At 57.6% G+C, this 22282-nt stretch overlaps 1 protein-coding gene across 1 annotated transcript; it reads right to left on the bottom strand.

Moving 5' to 3' along the window:
- Positions 1 to 461: 461 nt before the first annotated feature.
- On the bottom strand, positions 462 to 13938 carry TBCCD1 (TBCC domain containing 1). Its single transcript, XM_078881775.1, is given in 10 exon segments — positions 462 to 1855; positions 4407 to 4438; positions 4440 to 4917; positions 5693 to 5879; positions 7900 to 8041; positions 8356 to 8577; positions 8997 to 9149; positions 10198 to 10384; positions 11311 to 11587; positions 13022 to 13938. Coding segments are annotated over 9 exon segments (1749 nt in total). The 5' UTR covers positions 11523 to 11587; positions 13022 to 13938; the 3' UTR covers positions 462 to 1719.
- Between the last annotated feature and the right edge of the window lie 8344 nt (positions 13939 to 22282).

Below are 22282 nucleotides of genomic sequence, written 5' to 3'. Positions count from 1 at the left end.
GGGAATAGAGAATTAAGATAAGAGTCGTCGACCCCGAGGCAATAATGGGACTTTGGTCCGAGAAGAACGCGTGGAGTCTTCTGCGACGAGCGAGAAGCCCCGTGAGCGACAGACGAACGGGAACGGTGGCCGTGGAAACCGCCACCAGCTGCCGCTCCTCCCACCCCGCTCGGTGTGCAAACACGCGGAGCCGGCGACGCGCATCGCCGTTCCCACGCCACACTCTCCACGACCTCCACCTCCTCATCCCTCCTGCTCCTCCTCACCCCTCTCCTCCTCCGTCTCTCTCCCGCCCCCCATTCCTCCCTCTTATCCTCACCCTCTCCCTCCACTTCATTGCTCTCCTCCCCTTCTTCATCCACCTGCTCCCCTTCCTCCGCCCCCTCCACCACCTCCTCCACCCACTCCACGACCTCCTTATCAACCTCCTCCCCTCCCTCCCTCCCTCCCTCCCTCCCGCCTCATCCTCATGACCAGCATGATGAAGTTTGGTCAAATGACCCCCGTAACTCTCACAGCATGGGGAAGCCTCATCCAGCAGTGGATTGACGTGCGTGGTTGCACTGTAACCAGTGATTGGCTTTGTTACGGTTGGGAGTGGTTGTGGTGTTGCTGGTAAGCAGCTTTATATCATCGTTAAAACTCAGTCAAAGGTTTAATCACACGCTTCCCCACAAAACACGCACACACACAATAGACACAGACGGTTAGTGGTGGCAAGTGCCGTTAGCGAGCACCTATTATAGCCGGCGCGTTGCTCAAGAGAGTGGTATGTCCAGCACCATGCCCAGCCGCCTTTGTCTCCCCAGTGCTGAAGTTTATACACTGCACCGACTACTAATTTATTGAAGGCCGAGCCAACCTAGGGGAGGCCCAGCACCAGTTCCAATATCGCTCGCCATTGACCTATAGAAGTGACGAGAAACAGGACTCAGGTCACCGGGGCTCGGCGCGCAGGGGTGCCGACCGCTGTGCCACCACTCCCGATATCGACACACGCAGCAACACGCAGCACACCGGCACACAATCACAGTTCAAACGTCAGCTTCATCTGTGTTTCACAGCTCAAGTCACCGCATTAAAAGGAATACACAACCCGTGAAACGGCTCTCGTTAAAAAGTATGCCAAACGATACCGCAGATCCCCGGTGTTAAGGTACCTCTCGGATTCCTACGGTTTCCCAAGGGTCATAGAGTCATATTAAGGCAACTTTAGCATTGTTTGGGTCAAGGTTCTTTCCAGAGGCCTGCCGAGCCAGACTAAGGCCCCTTTCATGGGTATAAAGTTAACGCTCAGAATTCAGAAGGCCGCAATGCAGTGACACACGGCCACGGGAAACCACTTCAACCGGCTCCAATATACGCAAACCACAAGCGGCCGATTGTCACACGCGCGATGCCACGTGGTTGCCGGGTTGCCGAACGCCTGCTTGACTCTGCGTCGCGCCTTGCATCGCTGCGGCCGTGGCAACTCCACCTCTGCAGCAGCGGCAGTGGTGGTGAGCGTGTCGTCGTATCGGCGGCAGCGGCGGTGGTGGTGACCGCGTCACCTGGCGACGGTGGTGATGGTGACCACTTCTCCGTGGCGACGGTGGTGGTAACCGCGTCACCGTAGCGGTGGAAGTGTCTCCGTGGCGAGGGTGGTGATGTTGACAGCGTCTCCGTGGCGACGATGATGGCGGCGATGGTGACCGCGCCGCCGTTGTCGAAGGCGCCCCGTCACGGCGGCGCGGCGTGCTGCTCGGACGTGGGGATGAGCCCGTCGAGTTGCTTCTGGTGGCCCGAGTCCTTCAGCCACTCGCAGAACAGATTCTTCACCAGAATCCGGAACTGAGCCGTCTTCTCCCTGCGGAGCACGGAGAACGTGAGGGGGCCACGTGCGTCAGCGTGGCGTGACGCGTCGCGGTGTGAGGGTCGGCGTGGTGCAGCATGCCAACCACTCTCCACAGATACGACAAAAGACAAAGATCCCCTGCATACCCTGAACAGACTTTCAGGGTAAGTGCTGTTAGCGAGCACCTACAAAGAAATAAAAGTACGCGAGGGGGTGGGTGGCCAGGCCCACAACAACTGCCATTCGCCAGTAAGTGGCAGTGACGTCACCACTGTGTTTGTGCCAGGCTATGTGCACGTTAAGGCCACGGGAAGTGTCAAACGCCCGCTGGCAGGAGGTCACATGACAGATCCAGGTGCCATAGCTTGACTGAGATGACTGGCCGATGCACCACCTGTGCCACCTACAGTGCCAACTCGCTGTGTTTTAGACACCCACCGCTCCGCTCGTTGTTGTGAGCATCGCCCCTCTGCCCTCCGTTGTTGTTGGAGGGCGACTGCCTCAAACTGCCCAGTAGCGTCCTTCGCGAGCCTCCTCTACAGAGGCCGATCTTGACATCGCTGGTACCAGTCATCAGCAAGTCCACTCAGCTCCACGTCCTCCTGTACCACATCACTCCATCTCTTCTCTAGCCCGTGCCGCGCTCGTTTATCCCCCTCTATCTGGCCGAACAAAAGCTGTTTCGGCATGCAGTGACCAAGCCAACGCAGCCTTGCCTGCCGGAGGAGCTCACCGATGGGACTTGTCCAGATCTTTGAAGGATTTGTGAGCTCCTCATCTAATCCAGCCTGGTTAAACCCAGGATGGATCGCAGGTAGGCCAGCCTAAATATTTGTAACCGGCGAAGATGTTCCATTAGGGGAGGTCCATGTTTTGCAAGCATAGAGAAGGGAGGGCATGACCATGGCCGAGAAGACTTCACAGAAATGCTCAGAAATCTGCAAACCTTTCTTTCCCCTAATGATGGTGGTAGGTGTGGCACTGTAAGTCACTTTTTTGATGGGATGACTTGTGATCGCGGGCTACTGAAGCAGACTCCATCTCCTCAGCAACCCGTGACCACCACCCATCCTTGCAGCACCGCACGTCTCTCCAAACCTCTGAGCGAAGGCTGTGGTAAGCCTCCTCATTCTCTGACGTGGGATGCTGTAGATGATGGGAGTGGGCCTGTTGCTTTTTATCAGTCAGCCGGAACACCTCCTCTGTCAGCCAGGGTCTCTAAGGAGGTTTGGACCGTGAACCTAAAGCAGCCATTGCAGCTGCATGAGCCACAGTCCTAAACCTCGAACATTTCCCCATGGCATTAGGAGGGGGGGGGGATGATGCCAACCTCAACTGCAAGCGATGATGAAATTCTCACTTGCAACTTTCAGCAGCTAGCTGATACCAGGCCACTGTGGGTTTTAATGGGGTCCTGGATGTACACCCACCACTGGAGTGGAAGAACGGCAGTCGCATCTTACAGATGACAAGCCGGTGGTCAATGGACTGAACAGCTCCACGGTAGGTCCTGGTGTCGAGGGACATGGGCCCGCATCCGCTGGTCCATCACTATATAGTCCAGCAGATGTTCTTGATAGACCGGCGTGCATCCACGATGTTGCGTGATGCGCCGATGCCGAACAGTGTGTTGATAATTACAAGCCCATGGCTGCACAAAAGTCTAGCAGCCTCCTACCGATGTTATTGAGCTGATATGCCCATGCCTTCCAGATCACTCTAGCCCAGGTGCCAATATCATGATCCACTCAGGCATTAAAGTCAGCCAACAGGATGACTATACTGAGGGGCTACTTTAGCTAGCACCCGTTGACAGGAGGGCCATCGGCCTTGCCTGCATCCCATCCACTGATATTCATCTTCGTTGGGGGCATAAGTAACCACCACCACCTCTCCTCACCTCTAGTTGATGGAAGGTGAGCCCACAGTAGCCTGGGGCTTACAGCTCTCCACACCTCACCGCCATGCGCCAACAACCCTTAAATATTCAAAAGAGCCACTCCCTGTTGTTTTGGCAGTCTCCTGCCCCAAATAGAGGACTGTCCCACCCCTCATGGTGGAAGGAGCCAGTCCACCGGACCTCCTAAATACCGCAGAGATCCAGGCGGGACCAGTCCAGCCTCTCCTCCGCAGTGAGCATTCAAACATTCCACGTGGCCACCCGCAGTGGCTTTTTTGCCATTTCTGGAGGAACCCCGAGGGTAAGGAATCAGTCTCCTGGCTCTGCCAAATGGGGGTGGGCTAGGAAACGTCATAGACGCCTGTCTCCCAGGGGCTTTCCAGCAAAAGCTTAGTTCTATATATACATATTGTGTTTGGTGGTAGTTTATTTGAAGCTGGATGAGTTACCAGTCCATCGCGCCCCAGTTTGGCCGCTGTGGTGGCTACAAGTGTCATGAAGGGGTATAGCCGATTTGGAATTAATCTTCCTCCATGGCATTCCTCAAATCCACCACAGCGTTACCATTCGGCATCACCGAGGGAGTAAGGACTTGTTCTTTTTGGACAGGCACACACACATACGTGTAGGGGCACTTTCATCACACACGACGCTGGGCTTGCCTGGTGAGGTGTGGCGTATCGCATGGTCTGCTGCCACGCCTGCAACGCTCTTTTCGCGCGCCGCCAGCGCCCGCTCGTACGCGACGGGAAGCCCGCCGGGCACCTCGCTCGTGGTGCCGCCCGCGATCGTGAACGGCACCGTCAGCAGGTGCAGCTCGCTCGGAGGCAGCAGGCGGTAGCACTTCTCATTGGTGCCATCGGCCTCGGGCCCGCCCAGGCACAGCGGCTGGTCCCAGCGGTTGGGCACGGCGGCAAGGCCCGCCCGAGCCATGTGCTCCTCCAGCAGCGGGTAGTGCGTGTGGTACGGCGCCAGCGTGAGGCCGGCGTCGCCGCACGGCGCCGACACCAGCAGCGGCCGGCACGGCGTGAGCAGGTGAAAGGTGCAGGCGGAGCAGGCGGAGGCGACGAGGCGGCGACACGCCACCACCACCGTGACATCCTCGCAGCCGTGCACGGTCACGTGCGTCTCCACGGGGCCCAGCACCAGCACCGTCCGTCGGCATCGCTCGATGCTAACCGACCTGTCGACGCGGCGGCGGCAGCGGCGGCACGCGTGTCGGTTTGGTCGGAGGGGCGTCGTCGTGGCCGGAAAGCAAAGAAAAACATCTCAGCTCCGGCACATTCTCAGCGGCGCGCCGGCACCACCCAGCAGCCACAGGAGGACGTGACGTGAAGGGGCACGCATGGCGTGTGTGACGCCACCACGGGTAACGAAGTCAAGAATATGACCTCCGCAGCACGCCGCATTCCCGAATCGACTCAAATAATTTTTACATTTGATTTTCGCGGCATTCTTACAGCACAAGGCTATCATCACGACGACGTTATGCTTCAGAGACACGGTCTGCAGCAGTTTTGCAGGAGGGGGCGATGTTGCAGTATGTACGTACATGTATTTATTTTGCACGGTACATAGCCAACCGTGCTAATCGGAGGTACGTGCGTGTGCGCAGTCCCATTTTACAATATGCGATGTAACTTTTTGCATTTGGCAAATTTGGACCGCGATACCGGCACGCAAAGTCCTGCTCGTTGCGAATGACCAGAGGGAATCCCTAATGGCCACATCGAAGCAGACCGCGCAATTCACGGTTAGCACATGCAGCGGTACAACCAGGAGCGGTCTACCAGATTCCAACCTGTGCAGCACGGGGTGGTGGGGGGGGGGCAAGCCAGTTTGCGCGTTTGGCAATCGAGTAGCCGGATAAAACCGAGCGTTACTCCCGGGCACGGAACAGCTCACGGACACGGCCGTGACACCACAGCTCGCCTGCTGCTGCTGCTGCTGCTCCTCACCTGAGCGGCGACAGCAGGTAGATGAAGGAGTCGCTGCAGCGGTGGATGCACACGTGCGCGCCGGCCAGCCGTGGCGAGCTGCGCGCCAGTGTCTGCCGGCTCGCCTTCCTCAGCATCACCACGCGTGCGCCCGCCGGCGCCCCCTGCCCGCTGCGCAGCATGCACACGCGCTGCACGGTGCCCGCGCCTGGCGCAGACGGGGGGTGGTGGTGGTAGGTGGGGGGGCGGTGGGGGGGGAGGGGGCACACACGCGCGTACGCAAGCTTATGTACGTGTGTGTGGGTTTAACTTCTTCCTACGTAGTGGACCTTGCCAACGTGTGCGTGTGGCCAAGCGTGCGTGTATGTGTCCAAACACGCGTGCGAGGCGCGCACGCCTCGCGGAGACGCAGTGAGCGTGGAGTCTGGCGAGTGCGACTGGCGAATCGAGAGTGAGCGGCGAGTGGGGAGTTGAATGTGAAGCTTCTTTTGCACTGTACGTAGCCAGCCATGATAATCAAAGTGCGGGGGAAGGCCAACCAACTAAAAGTGAGCGGCTCACAGCGAATTGTGAGCAAGCGGTTGACAATGACATGGTGCGAGAGGCGAGGGAGTGGCGAGAGAGTGGCGAGGGAGTGGCGAGGGAGTGGCGAGCGAGTGGCGAGGGAGTGGCGAGGGAGTGGCGAGGGAGTGGCGAGGAAGTGGCGAGGGAGTGGCGAGGGAGTGGCGAGCGAGTGGCGAGGGAGTGGCGAGGGAGTGGCGAGAGAGTGGCGAGGGAGTGACGAGGGAGTGGCGAGCGAGTGGCGAGGGAGTGGCGAGGGAGTGGCAAGGGAGTGGCGAGAGAGTGGCGAGGGAGTGGCGAGGGAGTGGCGAGCGAGTGGCGAGGGAGTGGCGAGGGAGTGCCGAGAGAGTGGCGAGGGAGTGACGAGGGAGTGGCGAGCGAGTGGCGAGGGAGTGGCGAGGGAGTGGCGAGGGAGTGGCGAGAGAGTGGCGAGGGAGTGGCGAGGGAGTGGCGAGGGAGTGGCGAGGGAGTGGCGAGCGAGTGGCGAGCGAGTGGCGAGGGAGTGGCGAGGGAGTGGCGAGGGAGTGGCGAGGGAGTGGCGAGAGAGTGGCGAGGGAGTGGCGAGGGAGTGGCGAGGGAGTGGCGAGGGAGTGGCGAGGGAGTGGCGAGGGAGTGGCGAGGGAGTGGCGAGGGAGTGGCGAGGGAGTGGCGAGAGAGTGGCGAGGGAGTGGCGAGGGAGTGGCGAGGGAGTGGCGAGGGAGTGGCGAGAGAGTGGCGAGGGAGTGGCGAGGGAGTGGCGAGGGAGTGGCGAGCGAGTGGCGAGGGAGTGGCGAGCGAGTGGCGAGGGAGTGGCGAGGGAGTGGCGAGAGAGTGGCGAGGGAGTGACGAGGGAGTGGCGAGCGAGTGGCGAGGGAGTGGCGAGCGAGTGGCGAGGGAGTGGCGAGGGAGTGGCGAGAGAGTGGCGAGGGAGTGACGAGGGTGTGGCGAGCGAGTGGCGAGGGAGTGGCGAGGGAGTGGCGAGAGAGTGGCGAGGGAGTGGCGAGGGAGTGGCGAGCGAGTGGCGAGGGAGTGGCGAGGGAGTGGCGAGGGAGTGCCGAGAGAGTGGCGAGGGAGTGACGAGGGAGTGGCGAGCGAGTGGCGAGGGAGTGGCGAGGGAGTGGCGAGAAAGTGGCGAGGGAGTGGCGAGGGAGTGGCGAGCGAGTGGCGAGGGAGTGGCGAGGGAGTGGCGAGAGAATGGCGAGGGAGTGGCGAGGGAGTGGCGAGTGGCGAGGGGCGAGGGAGTGGCGAGGGAGTGGCGAGGGAGTGGCGAGGGAGTGGCGAGCGAGTGGCGAGCGAGTGGCGAGGGAGTGGCGAGGGAGTGACGAGGGAGTGGCGAGAAAGTGACGAGGGAGTGGCGAGGGAGTGGCGAGCGAGTGGCGGGGAGTGGCGAGGGAGTGGCGAGGGAGTGGCGAGGGAGTGGCGAGCGAGTGGCGAGCGAGTGGCGAGCGAGTGGCGAGCGAGTGGCGAGGGAGTGACGAGAAAGTGACGAGGGAGTGGAGAGCGAGTGGCGAGCGAGTGGCGAGGGAGTGACGAGGGAGTGGCGAGGGAGTGACGAGCGAGTGACGAGCGAGTGGCGAGCGAGTGGCGAGGGAGTGGCGAGGGAGTGGCGAGCGAGTGGCGAGGGAGTGACGAGGGAGTGGCGAGCGAGTGGCGAGGGAGTGGCGAGGGCGCCGGAATCGCCGGCTCACCATTCTGCTCCCAGGAGAGGTTACGGCCACGCTGCATACACGCCGACATGCCGTAGGGGCTGAGGTCCAGGTGGTCGCGCAGCCACAGCTGCAGTGGCCTCAGCGAGAAGGCCTTCAAGCCTGGTAGGAAGCCGCTGTCGGCCTGGGGGTGGGGGGGTGGGGGGGTGGGGGTGAACGCACCACCGTCACAGCCGTCGCCCCAGCACAGCGCAATGCACGCACGCAATACAGCAGAACACATTCAACTCCAGTACCAGATAAGTACGGCCAAGACGCTTGTAGTGTCGGACTTACTCTAGCGTGCTTTCGGATTTTCGCGTAGTTTCAGGCGGGGATATCCCACCCAGACCACAATTGCGACCGACCCCAACAGACACGCCGCCCACCCCACCTCCTACCCTCCCACCTCCCCCACCCCCCGTCGCCACGCGCGCCGCGGGGCACCGGTGTGAGCACCTGCGCGGCGGTGGCCAGCTCGCTGAGCGGGCGGATGCGCTGGCCCCGATCGGCCGATCCCTCCATCAGCATGTCGAGGGTGCGCAGCGCCGACAACGGCAGCAGCGACTCGGACAGCGAGCTCCAGCGCATGGCGTGCATCCCCGCGGGCTCCAGCAGCAACTTGAGCAGGTCGGAGAGGCCACTCTTCACGAAGGACAGGTGCTGCTGGCCATCCAGATACTGGGACGATGCGGGGGGGGGGGGGTGGCAGGGAGGGAGGAGTGAAGAGTCAGCCAGATGTACGAGTGTGTGTGCGCGTGTGCATGTGTGCGCTACGAAACCCAGCAACCCTAGTTCGATTCCTGCTCACAGCCAACACCAGTGACGTATATCAGAACCGGTCCTCGGTCTCCACCCGATCAACTCAGCCTTAAATAAGCACCTGGTGCGGTACGTAAAAACATCGCCACTTAGAGAGACAAAGGAGGCCGCGTGTGGTGCTGGCCACACTAACCCCCTCATGTGCCGTGCCGGCCTTCATAGGTGCTGCTACTCACTAACAGCACTTGCCCCAATCGTCTGCCAGGGCGACGTGGGAGACCTCTGTGCGTGTGTGTGTACGAGCGCTGCGCCGTGCCCCTCTGCACGAGGAGCCACACCTTGCCCTGGGTGAGAGAGCGTCGCTCCTGGTCGTCTGGCTGGCTCCGGGGACTCGGCCAGTCGTCCGCGACCAGCGAGTGGCGGCGCAGCGACGTGCGACTCAACTCCTGGATGTAGAGGAAGAGTAGGAACCACAGCGTGTCCACACTCAGCTGTACACGGGAGCACACACACACACGGGCATCAGGGCACACGGATAGACAAATATACCCCTGTGTAGCATACACAGACTGTTGGGGCAAATGCTGTCAGCGAGCATCTATGAAGGTCAACACGGCGCACGAGGGAGTGGTGTGTATAGCCCTACGCATAGCCACCTTTGTCTCCCCAGTAGTTGTGTGTGCACACTGCACCAAGTACTCATTTAACGCTGAGCCGACCTAGAGGATGATCAGGTTCGGTTCAGAAACTCGTCATCAACGTTTGCTGTGAGTTGGAATCAAACTAAGGTTTGCCAGGTTCATAGCGCAGAGCGCTTAGCACTACAATATCACTCCCCACACATACACAGGCGCACACACACAGAACTTATGGGCGCACACACACACAGGGGGTCTATGATGGCATTGTTCGACCTGAGAAGGCATCAGATGCATGGATGACTACGTTTGGAGTAAACCGGTAGAGTCTGTTCAGCCTTCAAAGTTGAACGAAATCGGTTGGCAAAAAATCTTCACGACAAAAGTGAGAACAAGAGGAACGCGACATGGGGCTGCATTACACGTCACATTTTAAGTTACGTTTCTAAATTTGGTGAGCGGACCAGAGACCGTGTCAACTCACTGCACTTGACAATGTGGTTTTAATCACGGGCAGCAGTTTAAACCTGGTTTGTAACCCAGGCTTTCAGAAGTGATGGCTCAGGTCTCTCACCTCTTAGCCACTCGCCCACTTCTACGTCCACGCTGTGTTAAGGAACTGTAGTGTTGTTGATTTCCGCGTCTTTGCTGTGCTACTGGGGGTTGGTGGCGGCGGTGTTGGCCGTGGTAGCTGTAGCGGTTGATATCGGTGGTTGCGGTGGTGGTGATGGTGGTGGTGGTGGCGGCAACAGTGCTGGTGGTGGTGGTGGTGGCGGCAGTAGTGCTGGTGGTGGTGGTGTCGGCGACGGTGGTGGTGGTCTCTGTGGCGGCAATGCTTTAACAGTGGTGGTGCCAGTGGCGGTGGAGGTAGTGTCGGCGGTTTCAGTGGCTGTGTTGTCACCTGCGCGCGCAGCTGCTCTACGTCGGCACGCGAGCAGCACTCGGACGCCTCCTCGGCCCACTCGAGGCGCCGCTGTGCCGTCCACTCGGGCGCCAGCGTGTCGCAGCTCTCCATGTACAACCACGCCACCTCCTCGGGAAGCTGCAGCTTCCCGCACGCCACGTGCCGCCACATTGGCCACGTCAGCCTGCCACGCAAGCACACGCACGGCAACACGCGTACGTCCGCGCTTTTGCACGAGTCCGTGCGTTCGTTTATTTAACGAAAAGTGGAAACCTGCTCTGTCGTCATCATAATCGGTCCTGGTCAGTCCACTGCTTAAACAGTTAAATAGTGTTGAATCGAATTGTACTATCAATCAATGAATCAATTACTTATCCATCATTATTAATCGACAAGTGTAATCTATCAAATTGTGTATGTACACAGACTGAAAAAATGATGTGGGTGTCTAGGCAACCATAGAGGAGTCAATTTCCACAACTTGTTGACGAGGATGACTAAGAAAATCCAGTTACCACAATTCTGGCAACTGCCTGATGATGCTGGCTGTAACTATGGGCGAAACGTGCGCACCCCAATTGCTAAACGTGCGCACCCCAATTGTTAAATGCTATGAGATTACTCACGAACGGCATAACAGTTGCGCTGCTGAACAGTTGTGAAATTGGCCACGTTTGTTCGTTACGTGACAACTTCATTAACTGGTTGCGTCGGGTGGAGAAGGGTGTATGGCACACATTAAAATCATCCAACCAATTTTTTTTTCATATGAATCACAACATTGGTCGCGAAAGCCGACTTATTAGTTTCAGTGCTCTTAATAAGGAAGGCCCGCAGGCCATTGGTGGCCCCAGGTGGCCTTTAGTGCGGCCCCCCGACAATACACATATGTGAAAACAACCCTCGCAAGGCGGTGTGGCGGTCCTCACACTGATGATGCCTTATCGGCGAAAGTGGGCCACCCTCTGAAAATTGGTTACGAACACTGCGTTAGTTGGACTTAAGTCTCCACACACACAAATTCTGCATGTCGACAACCTTGATAAAGATCACAAGCTGATATCGGTGCCTCTTAACACCCCCCCCCCAACTCCTCATCCTCCTCCTCACCTGGGGAATCCGAGGGGGCGAATTCTCACGTACGCCGCCACCTTGTGCAGGTAGTAGATGCCCAGCTTGGCGGGAGGCACCATGGGGAGCACGCCAACGCGAAACGGTTCGTCTCGGAGCCACAGCCGCATGCGCGGCGCTTGCGGCCGTGGCTCCGTCACCGCCCTGGAAGGGTCCCCAGACCCTCCCGCGGCTTTCGCCGATGGCTGCATGGCGCAGACGGGAGGCGGCGGCAGTGGTGGCGGTCGCAAGTTGTGGCCTCCGCCCGTGTCTGGGGCTGAGAATTCGTTTTCTTATTAATGAACGTTTTTGTAATGCGCAGTAAGGAGCGCCATACAGAAGAATGAGAAAAAAACATGTTTAATGCATCTAACCTATTGTCGGAAATAAGCAGGCGTTTAGTTTATTTCGAAATGGGAGAATATCAGCGGTCAAGCGCAGCTCGGTAGGCAGAGCGTTCCGCATCGGAGGCCCAAGGACCGAAAACTTCCTAGCGAGAAGTTTGTGCCGAGGTGTTCGACAAAGCACGACAAAGATCAGTCTTGATTGTCTACACTGCATCCTAAGCATCCCGAGTTTGCCCCAGTCTGACTTTTGACAGTCTTGCCTGAGCTATTACTGACAGGTAGTGCCTCATCGTTGCAGCAATCATGACGACTGCTTACTTAAATTAACATGCGTCGAGATAATTTTGCTGTTATAAATGTCCACGTGATAAGCCACTTCGTTGAGCTATCATTTGTAGCCAGGTCGCTTCTGAAAAATAAGCTAATTGCTCAGCGGGGTTTACCTGGTAAGATAAAACAATACTTTAGTTTAGGGAATCTGGATGGAGACAGGGGACAAGGGAGGAGAGATTAAAGCGAGAGATAAGGAGGGCGTGGTGCAGACGGAGAGGGGACAGGGAGAGAGAGGATAATACAGGGTGCTTCAAATAAATGTTAGCACTTGCAACAATAGCTTAAGAAACGTGCCTTCAGGCCCTGGAGAGCACCTGTATTGCGAGAGAGGGGCAGGGAGACAGGGGGAGACCGGGTGAGGGGGGCAGACAGAGAGGAAGGGAGACAAAGATGGGACACTGACAGGACACGGGGGATGCAGGGGAGACAGGATGTCCTCTCTGCTGTGAGAAAACACGAGGAGGGGGGTTCCATTTGCTACGTGCGTCTGTCTGAGCAAAACTTTGAGCTTAACACGTAGGCTTTCGCGACCTATATTATTCATAATCAACGTTTTTGGGTTTAGATCGCGTTATTTGTGTCGTAACCCTCCACCACCCGACACGGCCAATCAGTAAAAAGGTGTCACGTTGACAAAAGACAAATAGTTCACTGCTTTAGCCCACCGGTGTGTTGAAGCGTGAAACCACAACATTTACACATTTACAATTTGTTGTTGTTGTTGTGGTTCCACGCTTCAACACACCGGTGGGCTAAAGCAGTGAACTATTTGTCTTTTGTCAACGTGACACTTTTTTACTGATTGGCCGTGACGGGTGGTGGAGGGTTACGACACATTTATAAATAACGCGATCTAAACCCAAAAACGTTATGAATAATACTTTGAGCTATATCGTGTTCTTCTGTTTGTTGATATAACGCTCTGACCCCGTGTCCCTACTGGGCATCTGTGGCAAAGAGCTTAGTAGCTCATCGGATTCCTCCTGCAGTATAAATCAATATATTCGGATTCTGACGTATAATGGCTGTACCGTCGTTCCCGTCACGTGGAGCGGTGGCGTCGTAAGTTGCGCTACCAACTCAGTGTTCGGCGGCGGTCTTCAGAGCCGGGCCCGCGGGCTACTGGAGGCCCCTGGTGGCCTTTAGCGCGGGCCCCGACAAGACACAAAGTGACACCACCCCACCACCATCAGCATCGTCGTCGTGCTGCTGCTGCTGTTCAAACTCCCAAAGGTTCCACACGGTGTGTGTCGGCCCTCACAGCGGTGATGTCTCATCGGCGACAGTGCCCCCCCACCCTGCACCGAAACTGAGCGAAGAGCAGCGCACTACGGAGTTTAATGTCCACGTCCACTGCGGCCTGTGCGTGTCACCCAAACCACCCCCACCCCAGTCCTCGAAAACCAAAACCTCATCGTCACCAGTCACCAAAACCTTGTCACTACCGTCACCACAGTCACCAAAACCTCGTCACCACCAAAACCTCGTCACCACCAAAACCTCATCGTCACCACCGTTACCACCAAAACCTCATCGTCACCACCGTTACCACCAAAACCTCATCGTCACCACCGTTACCACCAAAACCTCATCGTCACCACCACCGTCATCACCAACCGCGGCTGATTCTCTCGCGATCCTGCGACATTATAGCTTCACTTTGTCGTCGCAGCGCTCACCGCAAACGCAACGCGAATGTGTTTGACGCGGCGTCTACCGCTCGTCGTCGCCAGCCGTGGTCGATCCACTGCTGGATGAGGATGATGATGAAGATGATGATGAGGAGGAGACGTCGGCGCAATATTGACAAAGCGCCTCGCCTCTGTAAACACGCGCCGTCCCTTGACAACGCGTAACAACAACAACAACAACCAGCCGCAACTGTTATCGCAGCCTAGGGCACTAAGTTGTTGTTGTTGGTGTTATTGTTGCTGTTGTTGTAAATGAAAGAGAACCACCTCCTCACCCCCCCGCCCGCTGGGCGCCCACAGCGAAGGCCGCAAGTCACCTGCGCAGAGGCCAAGGGACGCGCCGCCGCCAGTTTGGATTTTCCAGCGCGCACGCGCGGGCGTCCCGCGGGTCACGTGACGGCTCCTTCGAACGAGCCAATGAGGAGGGGGAGGGGGGTGTCGCACCGCCGCCTATCCGCTGTGCGGAATTCAAACAGGGGTTCCCGCCAACTTGGGCGGGGGCGGGGGTGGTGGCTCCGGGTGGAAACAAACGAGCAGCTCGGGCCACCCCCCCCCCCGCGCGGGTAGAAAAGTTCCGCTTCAGACAACTCTGTTCCGCCTGGGCGTTAGAACGGGGATTAGATCATAGTCACGTTAGAGATGATGATGACGACGATGATGCTGATGATGATGAGCAGAATAAAAATATGTATTTATACTGTCACTCTGTCACCCTGTCACTCTGTCACCCTGTCTCTCTGTCACTCTGTCACCCTGACTCTCTCACCCTGTCACCTTGTCACCCTGTCTCTCTGTCACTCTGTCACCCTGTCACTCTGTCACCCTGTCACCCTGTCACTCTGTCACCCTGTCACTCTGTCACCTGTCACCCTGTCACCCTGTCTCTCTGTCACTCTGTCACCCTGTCACCTTGTCACCCTGTCACCCTGTCACTCTGTCACCCTGTCACTCTGTCACCCTGTCACTCTGTCACCCTGTCTCTCTGTCACTCTGTCACCCTAACTCTCTCACCCTGTCACCTTGTCACCCTGTCTCTCTGTCACCCTGTCACCTTGTCACCCTGTCACCCTGTCTCTCTGTCACTCTGTCACCCTGTCACTCTGTCACCCTGTCACCCTGTCACTCTGTCACCCTGTCACCCTGTCACTCTGTCACCTGTCACCCTGTCACTCTGTCACCCTGTCACCCTGTCTCTCTGTCACCCTGTCACCCTGTCACTCTGTCACCCTGTCACTCTGTCACCTGTCACTCTGTCACCCTGTCACCCTGTCTCTCTGTCACCCTGTCACCCTGTCACCCTGTCTCTCTGTCACCCTGTCACTCTGTCACCCTGGTACTCTGTCACCCTGTCACCCTGTCAGTCTGTCACCCTGTCACCCTGTCACTCTGTCACCCTGTCACCATGCCACTCTGTCTCTCTGTCACCCTGTCACCCTATCACCCTGTCACCCTGCCACCCTGTCACCCTGTCACTCTGTCACCCTGTCACTCTGTTACCCTGTCACCCTGTCACCCTGTCGCTCTGTCACCCTGTCACCCTGTCACTCTGTCACCCTGTCACACTGTCACCCTGTCACCCTGTCACTCTGTCACCCTGTCACTCTGTCACCCTGTCACTCTGTCATTCTGCCACCTTGTCACCCTGTCACCCTGTCACCCTGTCACCCTGTCACCCTGTCACCCTGTCACCCTGTCACTCTGTCACCCTGTCACTCTGTCACCCTGTCACCCTGTCACTCTGTCACCCTGTCACCCTGTCACCCTGTCTCTCTGTCACTCTGTCACCCTGTCACTCTGTCACCCTGTCACCCTGTCACTCTGTCACCCTGTCACTCTGTCACCCTGTCTCTCTGTCACTCTGTCACCCTGTCACTCTGTCACCCTGTCACTCTGTCACTCTGTCACCCTGTCACTCTTTCACCCTGTCACCCTGTCTCTCTGTCAACCTGTCACCCTGTCACTCTGTCACCCTGTCACCCTGTCACTCTGTCACCCTGTCATCCTTACACTCTGTTACTCTGTCACTCTGTAACCCTATCACCCTGCCACCCTGTCACTCTGTCACCCTGTCTCTCTGTCACTCTGCCACCCTGTCACTCTGTCACCCTGTCACCCTGTCACTCTGTCACCCTGTCACCATGTCACCCTGTCACTCTGTCACCCTGTCACTCTGTCACCCTGTCACCCTGTCACTCTGTCACCCTGTCACCCTGTCACCCTGTCACTCTGTCACCCTGTCACCCTGTCACTGTCACTCTGTCACCCTGTCACCCTGTCACTCTGTCACCCTGTCACTTTGTCACCCTGGCACTCTGTCACTCTGTCACCCTGTCACTCTTTCACCCTGTCACCCTGTCACCCTGTCTCTCTGTCACCCTGTCACTCTGTCACCCTGTCACCCTGTCACTCTGTCACCCTGTCATCCTTACTCTCTGTTACTCTGTCACTCTGTAACCCTATCACCCTGCCACCCTGTCACTCTGTCACCCTGTCTCTCTGTCACTCTGCCACCCTGTCACTCTGTCACCCTGTCACCCTGTCACTCTGTCACCCTGTCACCATGTCACCCTGTCACTCTGTCACCCTGTCACTCTGTCACCCTGTCACCCTGTCACTCTGTCACCCTGTCACCCTGTCACTCTGTCACCCTGTCACCCTGTCACTGTCACTCTGTCACCCTGTCACCCTGTCACTCTGTCACCCTGTCACTCTGTCACCCTGGCACTCTGTCACTCTGTCACCCTGTCACTCTTTCACCCTGTCACCCTGTCACTCTGTCACCCTGTCACTCTGTCACCCTGGCACTCTGTCACCCTGTCACCCTGTCACTCTGTCACTCTGTCACTCTGTCACCCTGTCACCCTGTCACTCTGTCACCCTGTCGCTCTGTCACCCTGTCACTCTGTCACCCTGTCACTCTGTCACCCTGTCACTCTGTCACCCTGTCACTCTGTCACTCTGTCACTCTGTCACCCTGTCACTCTGTCACCCTGCCACCCTGTCACTCTGTCACCCTGTCACCCTGTCTCTCTGTCACTCTGTCACTCTGTCACCCTGTCACCCTGTCACTCTGTCACCCTGTCACCCTGTCACCCTGTCACCCTGTCACTCTGTCACCCTGTCACTCTGTCACTCTGTCACCCTGTCACTCTGTCACCCTGGCACTCTGTCACTCTGTCACCCTGTCACTCTTTCACCCTGTCACCCTGTCACTCTGTCACCCTGTCACTCTGTCACCCTGGCACTCTGTCACCCTGTCACCCTGTCACTCTGTCACCCTGTCACCCTGGCACTGTCACTCTGTCACCCTGTCACTCTGTCACCCTGTCACCCTGTCACTGTCACCCTGTCACCCTGTCACTCTGTCACTCTTTCACCCTGTCACCCTGTCACTCTGTCACCCTGTCACTCTGTCACCCTGTCTCTCTGTCACTCTGTCACTCTGTCACCCTGTCACTCTGTCACCCTGTCACTCTGTCACCCTGTCACCCTGTCACTCTGTCACCCTGTCACCCTGTCACTCTGTCACCCTGTCACCCTGTCTCTCTGTCACTCTGTCACTCTGTCACCCTGTCACTCTGTCACTCTGTCACTCTGTCACCCTGTCACCCTGTCACTCTGTCACCCTGTCACCCTGTCTCTCTGTCACTCTGTCACCCTGTCACCCTGTCACTCTGTCACTCTGTCACCCTGTCACCCTGTCACTCTGTCACCCTGTCACCCTGTCACTCTGTCACCCTGTCACTCTGTCACTCTGTCACTCTGTCACCCTGTCACTCTGTCACCCTGTCGCTCTGTCACCCTGTCACTCTGTCACCCTGTCACTCTGTCACCCTGTCACTCTGTCACTCTGTCACCCTGTCACCCTGTCACCCTGTCACTCTGTCACCCTGTCACCCTGTCACTCTGTCACCCTGTCACCCTGTCACCCTGTCTCTCTGTCACTCTGTCACTCTGTCACCCTGTCACCCTGTCACTCTGTCACCCTGTCACCCTGTCACCCTGTCACCCTGTCACTCTGTCACCCTGTCACTCTGTCACCCTGTCACTCTGTCACCCTGTCACTCTGTCACTCTGTCACCCTGTCACTCTTTCACCCTGTCACCCTGTCACTCTGTCACCCTGTCACCCTGTCACTCTGTCACCCTGTCATCCTTACACTCTGTCACTCTGTCACTCTGTAACCCTGTCACTCTGTCACTCTGTCACTCTGTCACCCTGTCACCCTGTCACCCTGTCACCCTGTCTCTCTGTCACCCTGTCACCCTGTCACCCTGTCACTCTGTCACCCTGTCACCCTGTCACTCTGTCACCCTGTCACCCTTACACTCTGTCACTCTGTCACTCTGTAACCCTATCACCCTGCCACACTGTCACACTGTCACCCTGTCACTCTGTCACCCTGTCACCCTGTCACTCTGTCACCCTGTCACCCTGTCACTCTGTCACCCTGTCACTCTGTCACCCTGTCACCCTGTCACTCTGTCACCCTGTCACTCTGTCACCCTGTCACCCTGTCACCCTGTCACTCTGTCACTCTGTCACCCTGTCACCCTGTCACTCTGTCACCCTGTCACTCTGTCACCCTGTCACCCTGTCACTCTGTCACCCTGTCACTCTGTTACCCTGTGACCCTGTCACCCTGTCGCTCTGTCACCCTGTCACCCTGTCACCCTGTCACCCTGTCACCCTGTCACTCTGTCACCCTGTCACCCTGTTACTCTGTCACCCTGTCACTCTGTCACCCTGTCACCCTGTCACTCTGTCACCCTGTCACTCTGTCACTCTGTCACCCTGTCACTCTGTCACCCTGTCACTCTGTCACCCTGTCACCCTGTCACTCTGTCACCCTGTCACTCTGTCACCCTGTCACCCTGTCACTCTGTCACCCTGTCACTCTGTCACTCTGTCACCCTGTCACCCTGTCACTCTGTCACCCTGTCACCCTGTCACCCTGTCTCTCTGTCACCCTGTCACCCTGTCACTCTGTCACCCTGTCACTCTGTCACTCTGTCACCCTGTCACCCTGTCACTCTGTCACCCTGTCGCTCTGTCACCCTGTCACTCTGTCACCCTGTCACTCTGTCACCCTGTCACTCTGTCACACTGTCACTCTGTCACCCTGTCACTCTGTCACCCTGCCACCCTGTCACTCTGTCACCCTGTCACCCTGTCACCCTGTCTCTCTGTCACTCTGTCACTCTGTCACCCTGTCACTCTGTCACCCTGTCACCCTGTCACCCTGTCACTCTGTCACCCTGTCACTCTGTCACTCTGTCACTCTGTCACCCTGTCACTCTGTCACCCTGCCACCCTGTCACTCTGTCACTCTGTCACTCTGCCACCCTGTCACTCTGTCACCCTGTCTCTCTGTCACTCTGTCACTCTGTCACCTTGTCACTCTGTCACCTTGTCACCCTGTCACTCTGTCACCCTGTCTCTCTGTCACCCTGTCACTCTGTCACCCTGTCACCCTGTCACTCTGTCACCCTGTCACCCTGTCACTCTGTCACCCTGTCACCCTGTCACTGTCACTCTGTCACCCTGTCACTCTGTCACCCTGTCATCCTTACACTCTGTCACTCTGTCACCCTGACTCTCTGTCACCCTGTCACCCTGTCACTCTGTCACCCTGTCACCCTGTCACCCTGTCACCCTGTCACCCTGTCACTCTGTCACCCTGTCACCCTGTCACTCTGTCACCCTGTCGCCCTGTCACTCTGTCACCCTGTCACCATGTCACCCTGTCACTCTGTCACCCTGTCACTCTGTCACCCTGTCACCCTGTCACTCTGTCACCCTGTCACCCTGTCACTCTGTCACCCTGTCACCCTGTCACCCTGTCACTGTCACTCTGTCACCCTGTCACTCTGTCACCCTGTCACCCTGTCACTCTGTCACCCTGTCACCCTGTCACCCTGTCACTCTGTCACTCTGTCACTCTGTCACTCTGTCACCCTGCCACCCTGTCACCCTGTCACCCTGTCACTCTGTCACCCTGTCACTCTGTCACTCTGTCACTCTGTCACCCTGTCACTCTGTCACCCTGCCACCCTGTCACTCTGTCACCCTGTCACTCTGTCACCCTGTCACCCTGTCACTCTGTCACCCTGTCACTCTGTCACTCTGTCACTCTGTCACTCTGTCACCCTGTCACTCTGTCACCCTGTCACTCTGTCACCCTGTCACCCTGTCACTCTGTCACCCTGTCACTCTGTCACTCTGTCACTCTGTCACCCTGTCACTCTGTCACCCTGCCACCCTGTCACTCTGTCACTCTGTCACTCTGCCACCCTGTCACTCTGTCACCCTGTCTCTCTGTCACTCTGTCACTCTGTCACCCTGTCACTCTGTCACCTTGTCACCCTGTCACTCTGTCACCCGTTCACTCTGTCACCCTGTCTCTCTGTCACTCTGTCTCTCTGTCACTCTGTCACCCTGTCACTCTGTCACCCTGTCACTGTGTCACCCTGTCACCCTGTCACTCTGTAACCCTATCACCCTGCCACCCTGTCACCCTGTCTCTCTGTCACTCTGTCACTCTGTCACCCTGTCTCTCTGTCACTCTGTCACCCTGTCACCCTGCCACCCTGTCACTCTGTCACCCTGTCACTCTGTCACCCTGTCACCCTGTCACCCTGTCACTCTGTCACCCTGTCACTCTGTCACCCTGTCACCCTGTCACTCTGTCACTCTGTCACCCTGTCACTCTGTCACCCTGTCACTCTGTCACCCTGTCACCCTGTCACTCTGTCACCCTGTCACTCTGTCACCCTGTCACCCTGTCACTCTGTCACCCTGTCACTCTGTCACTCTGTCACCCTGTCACCCTGTCACTCTGTCACCCTGTCACCCTGTCACCCTGTCTCTCTGTCACCCTGTCACCCTGTCACTGTCACCCTGTCACTCTGTCACTCTGTCACCCTGTCACCCTGTCACTCTGTCACCCTGTCGCTCTGTCACCCTGTCACTCTGTCACCCTGTCACTCTGTCACCCTGTCACTCTGTCACTCTGTCACTCTGTCACCCTGTCACTCTGTCACCCTGCCACCCTGTCACTCTGTCACCCTGTCACCCTGTCACCCTGTCTCTCTGTCACTCTGTTACTCTGTCACCCTGTCACCCTGTCACTCTGTCACCCTATCACCCTGTCACCCTGTCACCCTGTCACTCTGTCACCCTGTCACTCTGTCACTCTGTCACTCTGTCACCCTGTCACTCTGTCACCCTGCCACCCTGTCACTCTGTCACTCTGTCACTCTGCCACCCTGTCACTCTGTCACCCTGTCTCTCTGTCACTCTGTCACTCTGTCACCCTGTCACTCTGTCACCTTGTCACCCTGTCACTCTGTCACCCTGTCTCTCTGTCACCCTGTCACTCTGTCACCCTGTCACCCTGTCACTCTGTCACCCTGTCACCCTGTCACTCTGTCACCCTGTCACCCTGTCACTGTCACTCTGTCACCCTGTCACTCTGTCACCCTGTCATCCTTACACTCTGTCACTCTGTCACCCTGACTCTCTGTCACCCTGTCACCCTGTCACTCTGTCACCCTGTCACCCTGTCACCCTGTCACCCTGTCACTCTGTCACCCTGTCACCCTGTCACTCTGTCACCCTGTCGCCCTGTCACTCTGTCACCCTGTCACCATGTCACCCTGTCACTCTGTCACCCTGTCACTCTGTCACCCTGTCACCCTGTCACTCTGTCACCCTGTCACCCTGTCACTCTGTCACCCTGTCACCCTGTCACCCTGTCACTGTCACTCTGTCACCCTGTCACTCTGTCACCCTGTCACCCTGTCACTCTGTCACCCTGTCACCCTGTCACCCTGTCACTCTGTTACTCTGTCACTCTGTCACCCTGCCACCCTGTCACCCTGTCACCCTGTCACTCTGCCACCCTGTCACTCTGTCACCCTGTCACTCTGTCACCCTGTCACCCTGTCACTCTGTCACCCTGTCACTCTGTCACTCTGTCACTCTGTCACTCTGTCACCCTGTCACTCTGTCACCCTGTCACTCTGTCACCCTGTCACCCTGTCACTCTGTCACCCTGTCACTCTGTCACTCTGTCACTCTGTCACCCTGTCACTCTGTCACCCTGCCACCCTGTCACTCTGTCACTCTGTCACTCTGCCACCCTGTCACTCTGTCACCCTGTCTCTCTGTCACTCTGTCACTCTGTCACCCTGTCACTCTGTCACCTTGTCACCCTGTCACTCTGTCACCCTGTCACTCTGTCACCCTGTCTCTCTGTCACTCTGTCTCTCTGTCACTCTGTCACCCTGTCACTCTGTCACCCTGTCACTCTGTCACCCTGTCACCCTGTCACTCTGTAACCCTATCACCCTGCCACCCTGTCACCCTGTCTCTCTGTCACTCTGTCACTCTGTCACCCTGTCTCTCTGTCACTCTGTCACCCTGTCACCCTGCCACCCTGTCACTCTGTCACCCTGTCACTCTGTCACCCTGTCACTCTGTCACCCTGTCACTCTGTCACCCTGTCACTCTGTCACCCTGTCACCCTGTCACCCTGTCACTCTGTCACTCTGTCACCCTGTCACTCTGTCACCCTGTCACCCTGTCACTCTGTCACCC

The sequence above is a fragment of the Lampetra fluviatilis genome, chromosome 62 (genome assembly GCF_964198595.1).
Source record: "Lampetra fluviatilis chromosome 62, kcLamFluv1.1, whole genome shotgun sequence".
In the NCBI taxonomy this organism is placed as follows: Eukaryota; Metazoa; Chordata; class Hyperoartia; order Petromyzontiformes; family Petromyzontidae; genus Lampetra; species Lampetra fluviatilis.
The sequence above is the reverse complement of the archived record's forward strand: the minus strand, read 5'-3'. Positions and strand labels throughout refer to the sequence as shown.